Source organism: Erithacus rubecula, assembly GCF_903797595.1.
Source record: "Erithacus rubecula genome assembly, chromosome: 3".
Taxonomy (NCBI): Eukaryota; Metazoa; Chordata; class Aves; order Passeriformes; family Muscicapidae; genus Erithacus; species Erithacus rubecula.
The window spans coordinates 48,278,508-48,295,128 of record NC_136689.1 but is presented as its reverse complement, the minus strand read 5'-3'; the positions used below and the strand labels follow the sequence as shown (position 1 = coordinate 48,295,128).

General features: G+C 36.4%; 1 protein-coding gene across 31 annotated transcripts in view; it reads right to left on the bottom strand.

The window, feature by feature from the left end:
* The window catches only part of CLASP2 (cytoplasmic linker associated protein 2), a 151,963-nt gene that overhangs the window by 63,611 nt on the left and 71,731 nt on the right, over positions 1–16,621 (bottom strand). For all 31 annotated transcript variants that reach the window (XM_079300172.1, XM_079300199.1, XM_079300183.1 and 28 more), the window contains 7 exons: positions 15,039–15,118; positions 8,489–8,581; positions 7,721–7,866; positions 6,116–6,251; positions 2,990–3,060; positions 1,418–1,477; positions 210–287 (listed from right to left, as the gene is read on the bottom strand). In XM_079300172.1, the coding sequence (XP_079156298.1) occupies positions 210–287; positions 1,418–1,477; positions 2,990–3,060; positions 6,116–6,251; positions 7,721–7,866; positions 8,489–8,581; positions 15,039–15,118 (664 nt within the window). The remainder of the gene's footprint in view (positions 1–209; positions 288–1,417; positions 1,478–2,989; positions 3,061–6,115; positions 6,252–7,720; positions 7,867–8,488; positions 8,582–15,038; positions 15,119–16,621) is intronic.

The window sequence follows — 16,621 nt, the reverse complement described above, 5'->3', positions numbered from 1 at the left end:
GAATTGACTGACTCAGCTTTGAAAATGTTTTTTGCACAAGAAACTAATTAGCAATTCAGGACAGAAATGTCAGTTTTCAAACAAAATTTGGAAAAAAAACTTGAAACGTCATCCTTTTCAGCCATGGATAGCATCTCACCTTGAATTAGAGCCCTCTATCATTCACTTAGCACATACAGTTTTTCAAAGCAAAATTAATCAAAACTCACTTTCTTGCCTCCACTCTTGCTTCTGCATCAGCATCATGAATGCCCTTCTTGATTGTTTCAACCAAGACAGCTGCATGCCTAGAAGAAAGACATTCTTCATGCTATTCTGCTACTCCAAATTCTAAGCAGAACTTAGAATTTTCACTTCAATAACATTTCACCAAGTAAAAAACAGCTGCAATGCTAGTTTTTTCCAAAATAGAAAGTAAACAAACACTTAAACACACTGATGACACAACCGTACCCTCTGTAATGGTTTAGGTCAGCTTACTCCTTCAATCTAAAAGGATTGTAATCTACTTTTCTGACATATGTCCACCTATCACACTTAAAAAGTTATATTTTTAAAAATATCTTTCTTAAGACACCTGCCTTCCTGAAATGGAAAAGCTATTTCCATTGTTATATTAATAGTAAGAAAAGGGAAAAAATTAAGACTGTAAGTTTTCTTTCAGCTCTGAAAGCTTTTGGCATATGAGCTCTAAACCTAAATACAAGTTCAATGAACAGCAAAGCACCCATCAGAACACAAACCTGTGAAGATAAGCAAGTTTTAACTCAAGGTAAGTTTTGGGTCGGAGGTTTGTTATTTGGGAGGTAGGGGAAAGGTGGTGGGTTTTGTGGGTTTTTTTAGACACTTTGGCATAAATGAAGTGATTTCCCCATCACTCCCTTTCTCAGGAGCACCTGGGGGACAGAAATGTGACTGTGAAGCTGAATGAATTCTTCAGACCCTTTTCTGGATGCCCTTTAATCTCTTTGCTCCCTGTGTTGACAGTGACCATCCTGCACAACTGATGCAGGTACTGTTTTCCCATCTATCTGGAGAAGTCACAGCATGCCCTTACTCATTCCCACAAAAAGCCCTCCAGTGTAAGCCCACTTGCCCTCTTTCATAGCAAACATACAATTTTCCCCCTTCCAGGAGAAAAGATAGATGGTTACATGTGTATGCATTGTTCACATGCAGGATAGGAGAGGCAGAGGGAAGGGGGTTGAGGCCACAGGAAGCCAAGGCTGGAACATAAGAGTTCTCCTTCCCCTGGCACATAAACAAACTGTGTGACCTGCTGTGCTAGAAAAGTTTTCTATGCCAGAAAGGTTGGCCAACACTGAACAACATAATCCAATTAGGATTCAACAACAATATTTCTGTCTTAAATTACATCAGTAGTTTATTTTAGGGGAAAAAGTATACTGGCCCATACCTTTCCAGTGAATGTGTTTGCCACTCTTGTAATAACAGGTCTAAAAATTCAAAGGAGCGCCTAAAAACACAGAACAAGTCATAATTAAATACTAATTTCTCAAACATGCTTGTGGAATAAGCACTGACTTTACTCTTTCCCCAGAGGGAAATAAATGAAATAAAAGCACATTTATCTTCAAATAAGGTCACCTTACTGGAAAGTTAAAATATTCTGTATATTAAGCAAACATGCAGGTCAACTAATCTTAAACTTCAAAGTAATAGATGTGGTTCAACTAACAATGTGATGTTCAAGTCATGTTATTACACATACCCAATGTTAACTGTATTAGTCACAAAATAACAGGCATTAATTAATCAAGCTGAAAAAATTGTACAGAGTACAAAATCCTAATATAAAAAATAAATATTAAAGACACGATATAATATTCCTACAGTGGTATACTTCAGTCCCAAACACTATTTTCATCCTTCCATCTGTCACTAACTGAGTATTATCATCAAAGAAAACATGAGACCATTAGCAGAGGGCTCTGCATATAGAAAGCACTACAAAAGATATTCAGGCACTGTATTCATGAAGATACATAACTGTATTCATTATTAATTTGGGAATCTTGATAATTTAGCAAACTACCATTAGCAAAAGACAGCCTTTTAAACTATGTCTGAAGCTAGATCCTGATGAAAAATCAAACTGAAATAGATTAGGGAGATGTAGATAATTTTCAAACACGTAGTGAACTTGACAGCCTGAAATTACCACTTTTTCTGGTTATTCAGCATTTTTGACCTGTTCTGGAGGGATAAATTTGGTTTTGATTCTGACGACATCCTTTGGACATCAACAAGACACAGCAAGAAATCCTGAAATACTTTTCACTATTACAGTCAATCTAGTGTTTTGTTGTCTTTCCAAAACAATGAAAGCAGTATGGAGACAATGCTTCACTGATACTCACTGGATTGTGAGCTGCAGTACCAAAGTCACCTACAGTCTAATGTTCCTCAGGTAAAGCTGCAGCATGTGGAGGCACTGAAACTCTGTGAATTGTTTTGCAATCAAACCAGAAGCTGTGGGAGGTCAGTACAATCTGGGTTGAAGTAACACCTGCCTTGGATGCAAAAGCAGCTTAAACTCAAAGAAAGTTATTCAGATGCTTAAGCTGTTTCCTGTGTACACACAGTGACCTCACTTTCAGGACTAGTGTTGGTCCAGAAACAGCATTAACTGATTTTGTGTGATTCGGTGCAGAAAATTACACTGTCAAAAAACAACTTTCTCAACTGCCAATTCAAGTGTTTAAGCATCATATTCTTGGAGAAAGGAACAGGCTGGAGATGTAGCTGAGCTACTGAATACAACAACACATGGATGCTCTGTGTCCTAACGTAGCTGCTATTGTCCCAGTGCTGAAATTAATGTTTGTAGTTTACAGTTTACTGGGTAACAGTTTTGTGTGTTCAGAGTTTATGGCCAGAAATTATTTAATTTGCTAATTTTTCAACATATGATAATCATATTTCAAAAAACAACAGCTTTAATAGTTTTCATTTATAATGTACTCACCTTCTAACTGCAACTGATTTTGAAGTACAGTTGCTTGTTATTAAAGGTATGAGTCGTGGCACATGAGTATGCTGACAAAAAAAGGACAGTTAATGAAAAATGCATTCCTAAATTCTGAATTTGTACTGTACTAATTAATTCAAACAACAGAATTAATAACATAATAAAACCAGCAATAATATAAAATGCTTACCAAAACAAAATCATAGAATACTATTAAATGAAAAACTGCTGCAGCATGCCAATTGATCAAAGCTATTTTCCTCCAAAAAGTCAAGCTAAAACCACTTCCAGTACCATCAACAATCACATACATCATGATATGCAATACTTTGCTGTCAAAAGTCATATAAGAAGTTCAAATGTAGCTGTCTCCTCAAAGGAATTGAAAGCTGATGCCATTTCAGTTTTGCCACAGGAAAAAATGTCATAGACATTGCCGCCTTGAAAGTCAGGGTTGTAGAGTAAAAAGTGAATCAATAAATATGAAAATATGGGCATTCTTACAATCAGTGCCACAAGGATCAAATTTCCTTTAATGCAAAATATGTCAATGAAGTAACAAAAGCACAGATATATAAGCAAGCTTATACACATAATCCAAATGGAAACATCTGACGGGAGAAGGAAACTATTCAACTATGTAAAAGATAAACTACATTAAATCCAAATGCATTACAGAATTCAGAATTAAACTTGCCTTACTCCAGCTTTTCTTAACTAATTGTAGACACAAAGCATTACCATTTTAATTCTAAGTAAGAGTAACGTGGTTCAACAAATCTATTTTCAGTTAATTTCTTTAGTCCTTTCTTGAATACCTACAGTAAACAGTCCCAAATACATTGTGAAACAGTAGGCTAATATTAAAAAATCCATGATCTTAAAAAGAACAGTACTGAAGAATTCTTACTCTCTCATGTATCACAGCTGCAGGATATAAACATACAAACCACAAAAAAAGAAAAGATAATCATCATCTCACAGAGTACTGCCAATTTTAGAATTAGGAAGGAATTAATTAAAGATTTTGGAAGAGCCTAATCTAACAGTTACATTTGTTTGTCCTGATATACTTTTAAACACAATTTTAGGGGATTTGTTTGTGTTTTGCATAGATTGCAAATTGAAAAGAGGCATATGACTTTCAGAAAGGGAAAATGAGCAAACTGGGAGCAAAAATGAAGTTTTTTACAGATGGAGAAACCTGTACATTCAAAGTCTTCAGTGCTATTGATACTGTAATTTCTAGAAAGTATTTTGCAAAGGAATCAAACCTCAGGATTGCTTTAATTCAGTTTTTAAGGTGCTACATTTCATCTGCTACTCCTTTGAGGATGCAATGATATATGCTTCCTTGCAAACCACCATGAAGATCAGTTGACAAACCTGAATCCCACCTCCTGCTGAAAAAGATTTTTGCCACCATACCATCTCTCCATGACTCCCTCCCTGCCCTGCCATCTTTTTTTTAATTGGCTTCCTGATGAAGTTTCAAGAAAGAGAAATCAGAGTGCAGTGTAAGAACTTCCAGAAGAAATATGAAATCCAATGAAGGCACAAAGATGAGATGAAGGTCTTCAAGATCACTGGTATAATACAGCTTCCCTGTTTTTATGCTGACCCACTCTACAGCAGCTACACAGTAAAGCAGCAGGAACTGAACTGGCTGTCACTGGATGCTTGTAGGAGTTTTTTAGTACAATACTGACTCCAAAAACTGAAGTTCCTTGGGTTCCAAATATTCAGTTGATCAAAGACCCCTTGACCAATACTCATTTAGCCCAAAGGACAGAAGTCCAAAGGGGCGTGGGACCGCACTTCTTATTGATATTTGTTTCTGAAATCCAAATTTTCTGCCAAAACACCTCACATACACCATTTATTGGTTGGGTATTTGACCACTGTGGATAGGATTTTTTTTTTTTAGGCTTCAAAATCCACTATGTTAAGTCACAGCTAGGAAGAACAGAAATTTAAACAAAATCAGGGCTACTATAGCTGATGTGTAAGCTTGTCTTCAAATGAACTGAACCAATAAAGCCAATTTAATATAACTGGTTAATATTTACAGTTTATTACATGCCTGATCTTGTCTTACACTACTGCAAATATTAACTACCCTGTGTAAGGTATACTCATTTTCTCATTCTCACAGTGCAGTGTAAGAGTCTGGGGAAGAAACATCAAGGGGTTTTGTCTTAGCCCAAATGCAGATGCAAAAGTCATGCATGCAGAGGTCTCAGAGCACATTTGCAGATGCACAGTCAGAGCAAGTACACATTTCAATCATACTGAAGATGGCAAGAAAAGGTGCAAGTGATGAAACCTCTTAGGCTTTCCAACAACTTACAAAATTAAAACCAAGGATGAGATCACAGTAAATTGCAGTATGTGCTTGGCATTAAGAACACCACATCTTCTAATGTAGAAACTATAGACAATCTCCCACTTCATGTGAAACACAAAAACACCAGTACAAGTCCCAAAACTCTAAATATCTTGCTTTAGACACCACTCAGTAGAAAATGCTCGAAGACCATTCAACAGAAAACAGCTAGGATAGAGCACTCCTCTGTTTCACATGCTATAGCTTTAAGGACTCAATTTATGAAGTTCTTGAATTAAAAAATTCAAGTCTCCACTGGATTTTTCTTTCATTAAGTTGTGCGTTCTGAACTGATCCAGGTATGTGTAGCCTCTGCAATATTTTATCATTAACTTCATGGATCCAATTTTATGGGGAGAGTCTATGTAGAAAAAAAACTTTGTTTTGTTTTTTGCACTATTCAAATTCTCACTAGTTTCTTAGCTACTGGCTTGACTTTGTCTTTTTCAAGAAGGCATTTAAAAGCAGTTATCCTTTGAAACACATTTGGTCTTTTTTCAATTACTACATTACAAAAACCCCCAAACGAAAACAGACATACTTTTCATACCTATTTTTCCATCTTTACTATGACAATGTTGCCAATTGGTTACAATGATATATGATATTTGTCCACTCATGAGAAACACTACTCCTCTGTTTAAGAATTATTTAAAAACCTGTATTTTAGTATAGTTGTTACCTCTGCCAAGAGCCACTAAAATTCCCAGCAGGCAAAGTGAGAGAGGAACACCTACCCGAATAATGAACCTGATGGCTGCGCATCCGGAGGTTGCCATCACTTTGGCGCTGTTGGGAACCAGGTTAAAAAGAGTAGGCACGATTGCTTCAGCGCCATGGTCAAACTTATTTCCCAGAACAGTTGAAAGGTGGCTGTTAAGGGAAAACATAAATTAATTTCTTAGTCTTAAAATAATGAAGCTCATTGTGGATTTCAAAGATTCATCTTTCCAAACAGAAGAATTTCTCAATTTCCAGGCACACTAAGAAGTCAAACACAAATAACTTTATTTCATAATGAAAAACAAATAGTACAACTGGCAAGCCTAAATTTTCATGTTCACATAAAGTACAATTGTATTTTTGCTTTTCAACACACTTTGAGATGTACAGATCTAGAATTTTAAAATAAATTATTGAGGGTTTTTTTCCTTTTGAATGCCTGCAAAACTACTAAACTCGCCACAATCAGCCAACCATAAAATTTTACTCCCTTGTCTGTTAAAGGTTATGTTTTCAGTTTTCACAAATATAAAAACATATGCTACACAAAGTAATTTAACTGTCCATTGGTGAGAACAAATACTTCTTCTGTGCAGAAGAAGTATACAAAAAGAATTTGTAGCCAGCAGCAAATGATACATCAAATATATCAAAGTTTTAGGAATCAAGGAAAATTCCAGGTTGTTAGGCCTGGATGAGAACATTTGCAGAGTATGTTTATACTGCTCATGTTAGGAAAGGTTATTTTCTCAAAGTCTTGATTTCCTTGGAAAGGGCAGCTACATGTTTCAACGTTTCCCCTTAGTTTGTTCAAACAGGAGACCAGAATAACAAGGGTGAACTCTGTGGTGTTCCTGTTTCAGACGACCACTGAAAAACAGCAGTTACACTAATGTCTTTTCAGAGCATAAAAAAAGTAAAGTAAAACATGGAAACAGGAAAGACTACTCTGGTTTTCTCCTCTGGCCCTCAATTCAGCCCATGTGATGCTAATGGTGAAGATTTCACTTCAGGTTAGCCACAGCTTCTGAAATTATCACGGTCATTTATCTCTTGCCCAGACAGACATTCCTGAAGTGTTCAAGACTAGGCTGGGTGTGGTCTTTGAGCAACCTGGTCCTGTGCAAGGTGTCCCTGCACTGCCAGGTGGATTGGAATCTTTAAGGTCCCTTCCAACCCAAACCCGTTCCATGATTCCATGAGAAGTATTACCTCACCAAAATGCTCTGTGTTCAAACCACTGCAGCGCTATTCATGTAGTTTTTACGAACACTCCCAGTGAAGTGCCTGTGCCTACCACCCAAGCATGTGATCCTAAGGTAAGTCCCCAATATTATTCACAGCAGTTTGTATTAAACTGCACTAATAATGACAATGATGGTAACTGGTTATTCACTTACAGTCTGTTACAGAATTACCAACTACTTGCATCCCCTAAGAGAACAAATTCCTTTAGACATTTATTTTCCTCTGTACTTTCTGACCCTGACTTGACTATTGGTCACAGTCTACAGCAGTCCAACAACAGAATCTCTCCTGGAATACTTCTCTAAGCACCTCTAAGCCAGCCCCACATTAACACCCAGCAAGGTACACAAAGGCACACGCACTGTACTTACGCTACAGTAATGCAGGCTTCTCTAACCACCTGGGATCTGAGATCCTTGGCTGACAGCTTGAAAGCACCATCCAACAGCCGTAAATGCTGGAAAAACCCATCATACTGTGCAGCTCCAGCAACAAGTAAGGACCGAACCTTCTTCAGCTAAAAAAATGAATGCATTTGGGTTACGACACTGCCAATAGACATTTCAAACTTTAAAAAAAAAAATTAACAGCTTCACTAAGCAAAAATACACATAGGCAAGTATTTAAAGCAACATTTTCAAAATACATGGCAGTAATTTAAAAAACTGTAGGGAATTTATATTAAGCTCTAGTGCTTAAAAAAAATCTCAATACAAATACATGAACACAATTCTGTTCATATACCTGTTTGTAAAAACTAAGATGCCATAAACATCATTAAAAAATAAAATTGCTACATACAAACAAACATGTTAACCCTGCGGAACTTTTCATAGCTGCACATGAGGTACTGAGGCAATCAGTACATAGAATATGTATTTCCGTAAACACCAAACTTAAACATATATGACAGCTTTTAGAAAAGATTCCACTTAAATGTTAGCAAAAATACATTTTGAATTAAAAAAATACTGGAACTTACTTTGTATACTGAAATTCAAGGTGAAAAAATTAAAATGAAAATTTCTTTCATTACCTGCAGTGTAATGATTTTAGGGAAAAAAACATTTAAGAATATCTGGCTGTCTGTGCTTTATGAAATACACCCACCTAAGCCTGAAAACAGACAAAAGGTTTACCGCATTAGTTCGCTGATCCCAATCATGTTTGTCATCTGAGAGAATTTCCCTGATTTTGTTCAATGTTTCTTCAAGTTCTCGACTAGAATAGATCTGAAATATTAAAAATAATAAAAAAAAAAACCCAGGAACTTTATATTGTTAATAATGTAATGTGATAAAGAAATATTGCTTGGCAAAGAGTGAAAATACAATTCTAATCTCACAGATCTTACCCCCAAACTTTCAGAGATCTGGGTTAGAGTTATAAATGGGCATTTTAAGACCCAGTAATGAATATTCATAGAAAAAAAAAAAGGCTGAAGAAGCAACATTTTCCTTTCCTTTGAGCTCAGCACAAAGATTTTACCCTTCACCTTTATGATGAGCTAATCATAGCCACAATTTCAGTAACTCCATTTAAAAAAATTAATAATTCAATAGGAGGAGAGTTTTTAGATAATCTGCTGCAATACTGTTGGAACTCAGTTGCATTTTTTTTTTCACTCTTTTAATGAAAACCAACATTTTACCTTCTTGCAACTCTTTTGGAGCTGTGACTCTCTGAGAACTCTCTGTGACTCCCACAGACTGGGCTGTGAGAACACTAAAATTTAAATTTGTCTGAAAAATGAAATTAAAAGGCTTCCACTGCTTCTCTATGTATTGCTACTTTAAAACCATCATTTACAAAAACAGATATTTAAAGAATAAAAAACCTAATAATAAAATGTAAAAAATACTGTTGTCAAATAAATTGACTCCCCTTCTACTTTACCGAACATAAGTCAAGACATAAGATGTTTTTTTCTGCTTCCACTGCATATGCAAGATTTAATTTTTTTTTTTTCCTCTAGACTGAGCACAAATTTAAGAGAACACAAAGCAAATTACTAAGCAGAAACTTAATCTGGCCAGGTTTTGGGGGTTTTTGAAGTATTTTCAGCTAAACATTTCCAGTTTTTTCAATCAGAAGTTTTTTTACAACATCAGTTTAGGCAAAACTCACTGGCCCATACACAAACACCTGGCACTACTTGAGACACCTTCAAGACCCAGGGGTGGCAGATATGGGTCAGGACTTCAAGGAAACTCATGGCTTTCTACAGTGAAAGCTGGACCCCAGTATGATAACTTATGTAGCACCTGAACAGCAGGGCATGATGCTCCCTCATTATTTAAGTACAAGATACAATTTTTATATGTGCAAGAGCACACAGAGTAAACAAGGGCCAGCAGTTAGGACACCTTGCTTTGTATGCATTGCTTAAGAGCTCTGTCTCTTGAACACACTGTTCTACCTGCATTTGGCAACTTTGATCTTACCATTAAAACAATGCAACATCCTTCTGTTCTGAACTTAAGCTGAATGATTATTTTCTTTAAAATATCTTAATTTCCCAGGCATCTTCAAGTTACTGTAAGGGTTATTTCAAATACAGTCTACTTTTCCACTTTCCTGAGCATATCAAATTAATTTAACTTCCAGAAGATACATAACCTTAACTCTATTGACATCTACTCTTTTTCCAACACCTTAACAGGTTATGGAGGCGTGCATTTTTCATGCTGGAACATAGAGGAGGTGAAAGACATCAGAGTTCTAAAATACCTTCATATTGGGTTTCCAAAATAAACAAGGTAGGAGCCTTTTCAGAAACAGATTAATGAGTACACCCAGACCAGATTCACTAAAGGTGGAAAATGATTTCTGAATATACTTTACCAACAAAACTGAGATTTTTATTACCACGCAGCTGTGTGAGCTCTTCCAGGATACACTGTGGAAGCAGTTTTGCAGTTCTATACAGGAAACATGACTGCATCCATAAAACTCAGAAAGCTATTCCTCACAATTACTGTTTCCTTCACTAGAAGTCACTAAACATCTGATGTATAACTAACTTAAAATGAGCAAATGACTTAATGAAAAAAATTGGATCCAAGTGTAACAGATTCTCTACTCCACTGCACAAAAAAATCAAACAAAAGTTTTCTATTGGCATTTAATATATTTGTGCATACTGGTAGCCTATTAATAGTTGTCACACAACTCTAGTTTATTCTAACACTAATTCTGTAAGTTACTTACTCTTAAAAAAAATTACATGTGTCTCAGTAAGCTTTTTTATCAAAAAGATTTTCCATTATGAAAGAGTAATTTTATTTTTCTTTGAAAGTGTAAGGGACTAATCACTGATTAACTCAAGATGCAGCTTTATATTACAATGACACTTCATGTCATCAGAATTCACTACATGATTCAACTTCCTCAGGATCTCCTTTTACCATAACCCACTCTGACCTGTGTCCCACTCAGTTCGGAGCTTCAATGTACAAAAACCTCATCCTACAAGAGGAGACACAAAAATTTCTCAGGAAACCCAGTATTTCTCTGTGAACTTATCATAATGAGGTGAAATGCAACAAGAAGGGAACAGGATGATGCCTTTTGGTGGCATGGAATCTAACTGCAAACTGTTAAATGCATACGCAAACCTCAGTATGAAGTCCCGATCAAGTTACAAAAACCTTTTCAAGCTGTTTCATTAAGCAAATTCTGAAAATAGAACTTTTTTGCTGTCAGTCTCTGTGTCCTAAGAGACCATATTGTAGAGTACACTTACCACTGGGAACAAGACAAACAGAAACAACTTGTTGAATGGGTTAATGTCCATCCAACCTATTAGCATTTCTAGGCAAAGAATTAAATTTTTCCATTAACTACCTGGCACAAATAGAACTGGACTGAGGAATATTCAAATTGGCATTGCGGTCTAGAATTTAATAAATGGTATGATTTTATGTTGTCATAAAATGAAAACCATAATTCCACTGAAATGTGTTTTCAAGGTTGCACATACCTACTTTATTTTCACAGGAATAAAAGGCAATATTTTAATTATTTCTTTTCTCCCTGCCCTCAATTAATTATCCTTTCAGGAAGCCAAGATGAAATTATGTTCAGTCAATGACATAATGCATTTTTTGCTCACAAGTTCCCACATCAGACTTTATAAAAGGAACTGAACTTGTTTTTAAACAAACAAATTTTAGCTATTAATGGGAGTTACTCCTTATAACCAGAACACAGAATTTTCATTTCATCGAAGGCTTAAGTTGTAAAAACATTATGGTTGCAATCTTGAATATGAAGGCACAATTCTGTCACTACAGTACTTTGTGGCACACAGATCCATCAGACTACATCTACAAATCACCCATCATCTTCATAAAATGTTGCTATCCATCAGAGGGCAACATACACACACCTTAGTAAAGGCAACTGCAACATCAAAGACAGAAAAATCAAAAGCTCAAACACAAGAAAGAGTAATAACTACACAGATGGAAAGTGTTTTCAATATGGAGATTAAAAACTGGTTGCAAGTAAACAATATGACATTCCTAAAAAATGAGGAGCAGTCATATGAACAGCTAACTGGAAAGTCAGATGTACCCTTGGAGACTTTTAAGGATGACTTAAAACATACCCACTGTATGGTTATGTATGGGCATGTACTGTAAGTAACCTCCATTTATTTGATTAATTCAGATGCACTTAATCTTGATCCAGAATGGTATCTGTTTTTCCATGTAGTTTACTTTCCTAATTTCATTGAAGCCACTACTTAAACCCATAAATGTAATGAAAACAAAAGAGATACAGGAATGGGCCCAGAAACATCCAAACAACTTTCTCTCCTCATGCTGCACTTTGCTTTCAGGCTAATTTGGTAAACGACAGGTCATAAACATTCTTTCTTCACAAGTCCAACAGAGAAATTTTCCACTTCCTTAGTAATTAACATAGTTGCAGAATGTGAAATCTCCTTCGGTATTTTTTCCTGAAAGATCAGAGATTGTCCACAACCAGAAGCATGAAGTTGGAATTAGAAATAATGACTTCCTTGGACAGATAGTCATTATTCCTAAGGACACTAAAAAAAAATAATGCTTTTTTTCTTGCATGCTCATCCATGAAACAAATAGATGATTTTGGAGTAAGTTACACATTTCTGTCCTGTCTCCTCTCCTCAGCTTGAGGGAGATTAGTAAAGACAAATGTCTTTATGCTCTTGCAGTTTAGAGAATTACCTACCTTCCTAGACCACTCAGCAGCCAGACAGAAAATAACGTGTGGATCCATGTCATTTGGTCACCCCACTTTTGTTCCTGCAGCGTTACCAACCAGCCTGAGTAATTACAGAACTCTACATGGGACTGTGAACACTAAGGCACTGAAATACAAGTATCACATTCTCTGTTCTGTGGAATATGGCTGTGTTCAACATAACAGGGATAAACAATATTAAGAGCTGCATGTTCTTGTCCTCCAAAGAATTCTTAACACAGTCTGAAGAGGCAAAGATACATAAAGCTGTTACAGTGTGTGCTGGTTTTGCATGAAAGTCCCAAGGAGGAGGAGCACAGACAAACACACACACAGATGTTTTCTCTGAGAACTTCCTCTGTGAGTTCCTGGGATCAATCGGAAAGCTGATTTAATACTTGACAGCCTGGGAAATGAATTCCATGAAGCACATCGGTAAAAATGAATCTTCCTCTTTTGACTTCTGGCTACTGGAGGTAAGGCCAGCCAGCCTGGCCCCCTCCCCATGCGGCCTGGCCAGGCAGGGGTGAGGGAGCCACCGAGGGCCCCCTGTTTTCAACTAGTGGCCCTGATGGCCAGGGGAAAGAGAAACCTTTGCTAAGATCCTAGTTCCCCCCAGCTGCCCATGCAGCTTGGGAGAAATGCAGCTGGGCTCTGTTCCAGCTGAGCGTCCCCCATGCAGTCTGCATGGCCTGAAAAATCCTGGCATGGCACCCTTCACCTTCTGTGTGCAATTTTAACCCTTCCCATGCTTGGATAAGACTGGTCATCTCCTGACCTCCCTTGAATGAGAGGAATAAAGCAGGAAGGATGCTAGAGTCAGTGAAGTAAGAACCAAGTTTCCAGATGGGAAGAGATTGAGGAGACACCATGAATAGATTGGCTGAAAAGAACCTTTTTGTAAGCTATGGAGTGGACTGGAACACACTGAAAATTCCTTTAAGTTATGGAGAAAACACATGGGGAGGTTGAAGTGTTTGAGAAAAGGATCCTTTGCCCCAAGGGAATGGGGATCTCTGCTCTGGAGAATGGAAAGATGAACAGAAACATTTGGTGGAAAAAAGAGATGAAGAGAACTTTTTGCCTTTGAACAGCTTGCCCTTAAAAGTAATACCCCATAATTTTGACGCATAACACAGCTCTGGGATGACTGTGAAGATGTGAGAAGTTTCATGATTTGCAGATTTTCCTGGGCAGATGCAAACTGTGAAGGTGAAGACACATGAGGGAACTTAATTCTTCCCTTGGAAAAGATGCTATAGCCAAAAAAAGAAGGAACTTCTCTCTTTAGAGTCAACTGAAATAATTATTTAAGTGAAAAACTGACTGAAGTGTCTCTGTATGTTGTTGTTGTTGTTGTTAAGAAATATGGAACGGGGGGGGGGAGGGGGGAGTGATCTGGAAATCTTATTCCGAATTTCTTTTTTTTCTGTGTTATTAATAAATTTCTTCTTGATACCCTTTTAAGTTTTAGGCCTGCCTTGTTTATGCTCCTAAATCCAATCTCAAAGAGAAATTGAGTACATTAAAACAGGAAAATCTAAATTAAACCAAGACACAGTGATAGACAAAGACTTCCTTGATGTGACAGGGATCATGGAGATTTGAGTGCACCTTCATGAAAGCAGACAGCATTGCTGCCTGCAGAAGCAGATCTAACAAGTAACTATGTTTGGGAAATAAAAATAGAACAAAAGTACATATTAAGAAAAGAGAGTCTTACAAAACACTTCTGTCATTTGGGAACCATGGTTTACTGCGTTTTTGGTTGTGTTCCACACCTCAATTGCCCAAGGAAAATTTATTCAAAATAGCCCTCATAAGCTGTACACATATTAAATGACTCAACTGTGTGAAAATATCAAATACATGCAATTCCCACACTAAAAGAATAGAAATTAAAATCTGATCTTTTAATTAAGAACTCAGAATCCAACAAGTTCATTAAAATGAACATGAAAATAAGGCACTAGATTTAATTTTTTAAAGTATTGCTAGAATAAGGTTACATATACCAGACACACATTACAATTCAGGCAAATTGGAAAATAAAATTATTGCTGTTCAAATTATTTGCCTATATTATTATTACTTGATTATGCTTTGAAATTGCAGCCCTAAACTTTCCAAACCTCACATTAATCTTTTTCTTAATAAAACTTCCAACTATTTTCACTAGCTCCCTGAAAAAATTTGAGAAAAGCAGTAAGGCATTTTAGCCAATACACAATTTGGTAATAATTAGTACAACAGTAAAGAAAAAGCGGAACTTTTTTTGGTAACTACTGGGAAAATATAATGAGCTTTCCATGGAGATTCTAAGGTCAGAAAGAGAGAAACGTAATAATGATGCTTGGTTAGAACACTATAAAATTACAGAAATTTTAGAAGCAGCTTAACACGTTATTGCAAATAATATATTTCTGAAGACAAAAATGAATACACAGAGCACCTTACCTGTACAGTAGGAACATCTGTAAATGCCTTAATAAAATCATCCTCATCCACAGCTCCAGCTCCTCCTTCTTTAAGGGAACCTAAATAAACACAAAATACTGTTAAACAGGATGTAACATACATCAGTGTTTTAAATCTCTTACAATCGTCTTCCACCATACCCAATTTCAAACATTTAATATATTTTACAAAAATGCAGCATTTTTGTGTAGAATTGTACATCGTGTAGATCTTGAACTCTAACTGCATAAGAAAAAACCCTTTTTTTAACCCAAAATGAACAATTCCAAGTAATTTCCAATTTGACAAATTTAATGGTGTTATAATTTTTATTTTTGTGTGTAATTGGAAACATGTTTCATATAAAGTTCTCTAGCAGCTGTTTGCATTCAATTCTAAGACCAGCACACTGACAATAACAATGTTCTAAAATAAAGCTCCGAATTTCAAATTATTTACCAGAGCAAGAGCAAGAGCTCTGAATGGAATTCTTCAGATGAATTTTCATCTTAACATATATGCCTTAAGTAATTAGCCTTGAAAGTCTGGGGGTTGATTTTTGTCTTTTCCAGTATTCTCACATGGAGCTAACAAGTGTGACATACATTTCTTAGTCTTAAGGTTACAAGAACTTCAACAACAAAACAAAAGACATGAGAAGAATTTGTACTTGAACAAAATCTGAACTTTGGTGATCTTGTTTTCAGACCACTAACGATGAAACTATTATCACATGACAGCCCAGTAGAAGGACGAGGGAAGAATACTGACAAGTAACCACCTGCTGGTTTCACAACAATATATGTTGCCAATTCCATTAAAATCTTGGGTAGAAGCTAAGGCAATTTTAAGCAAGAAAACCATTCAAAAACAATGTCTGGATTTTGCTTTCCTGTAAAAACTCAGGTTATCAAGAAAAGCCCCCTTTTATACAGAAATGAGCTCAAGTTTGCTATCAAATCAAAGAACAAGGTCATCAAGTCCAGGCTATGCTACAAGTCTAGAAATCCAAGCACAAGGTGAAGCTTAAGTGTCTTCAATAATTGCATCAGAAAGGTAAGATGACAAAACAAATTTACCATATGCAGAGAAACAGACCAGTTGAACATTTCCTTATTGAAAGGAAAAACAATCTGCCAGACTAAGTGAGCACTTGGGAAAAGTACCTCTTTCAGGGTGAGATCAACAGGGTAGATGGCAGAATGTCCTCCTTAACAGAATAAAACTGAAATGGAGGCATCACACAGAGCGGACATGTATTTTACTAACTAGGAAAAAAAAAAGCCATAAAGAAAAAGCATTTAAGAGGCTAAATGGTCAACCAGCACAAAAAGCTTGGAATTCTTGATGAATCAAATTTTTGGTGGCTGCACTCTAAGAATCGTGGTTTACAGTCCCTGATCTCTTAATTATAGCCAAGGAAATTATGTTTGCTGTGTTTGCATACATGTTTGGAAGTACAAGGGTGCACTACTACCACAAATTTGGTGGCTATCTTACTAAAGCTCAACACTGCTGTGCAGAACAAGACTTCTCACATGCCTTTGTGGCTCATTAGTATAAAACCACAGAATCTGGACACA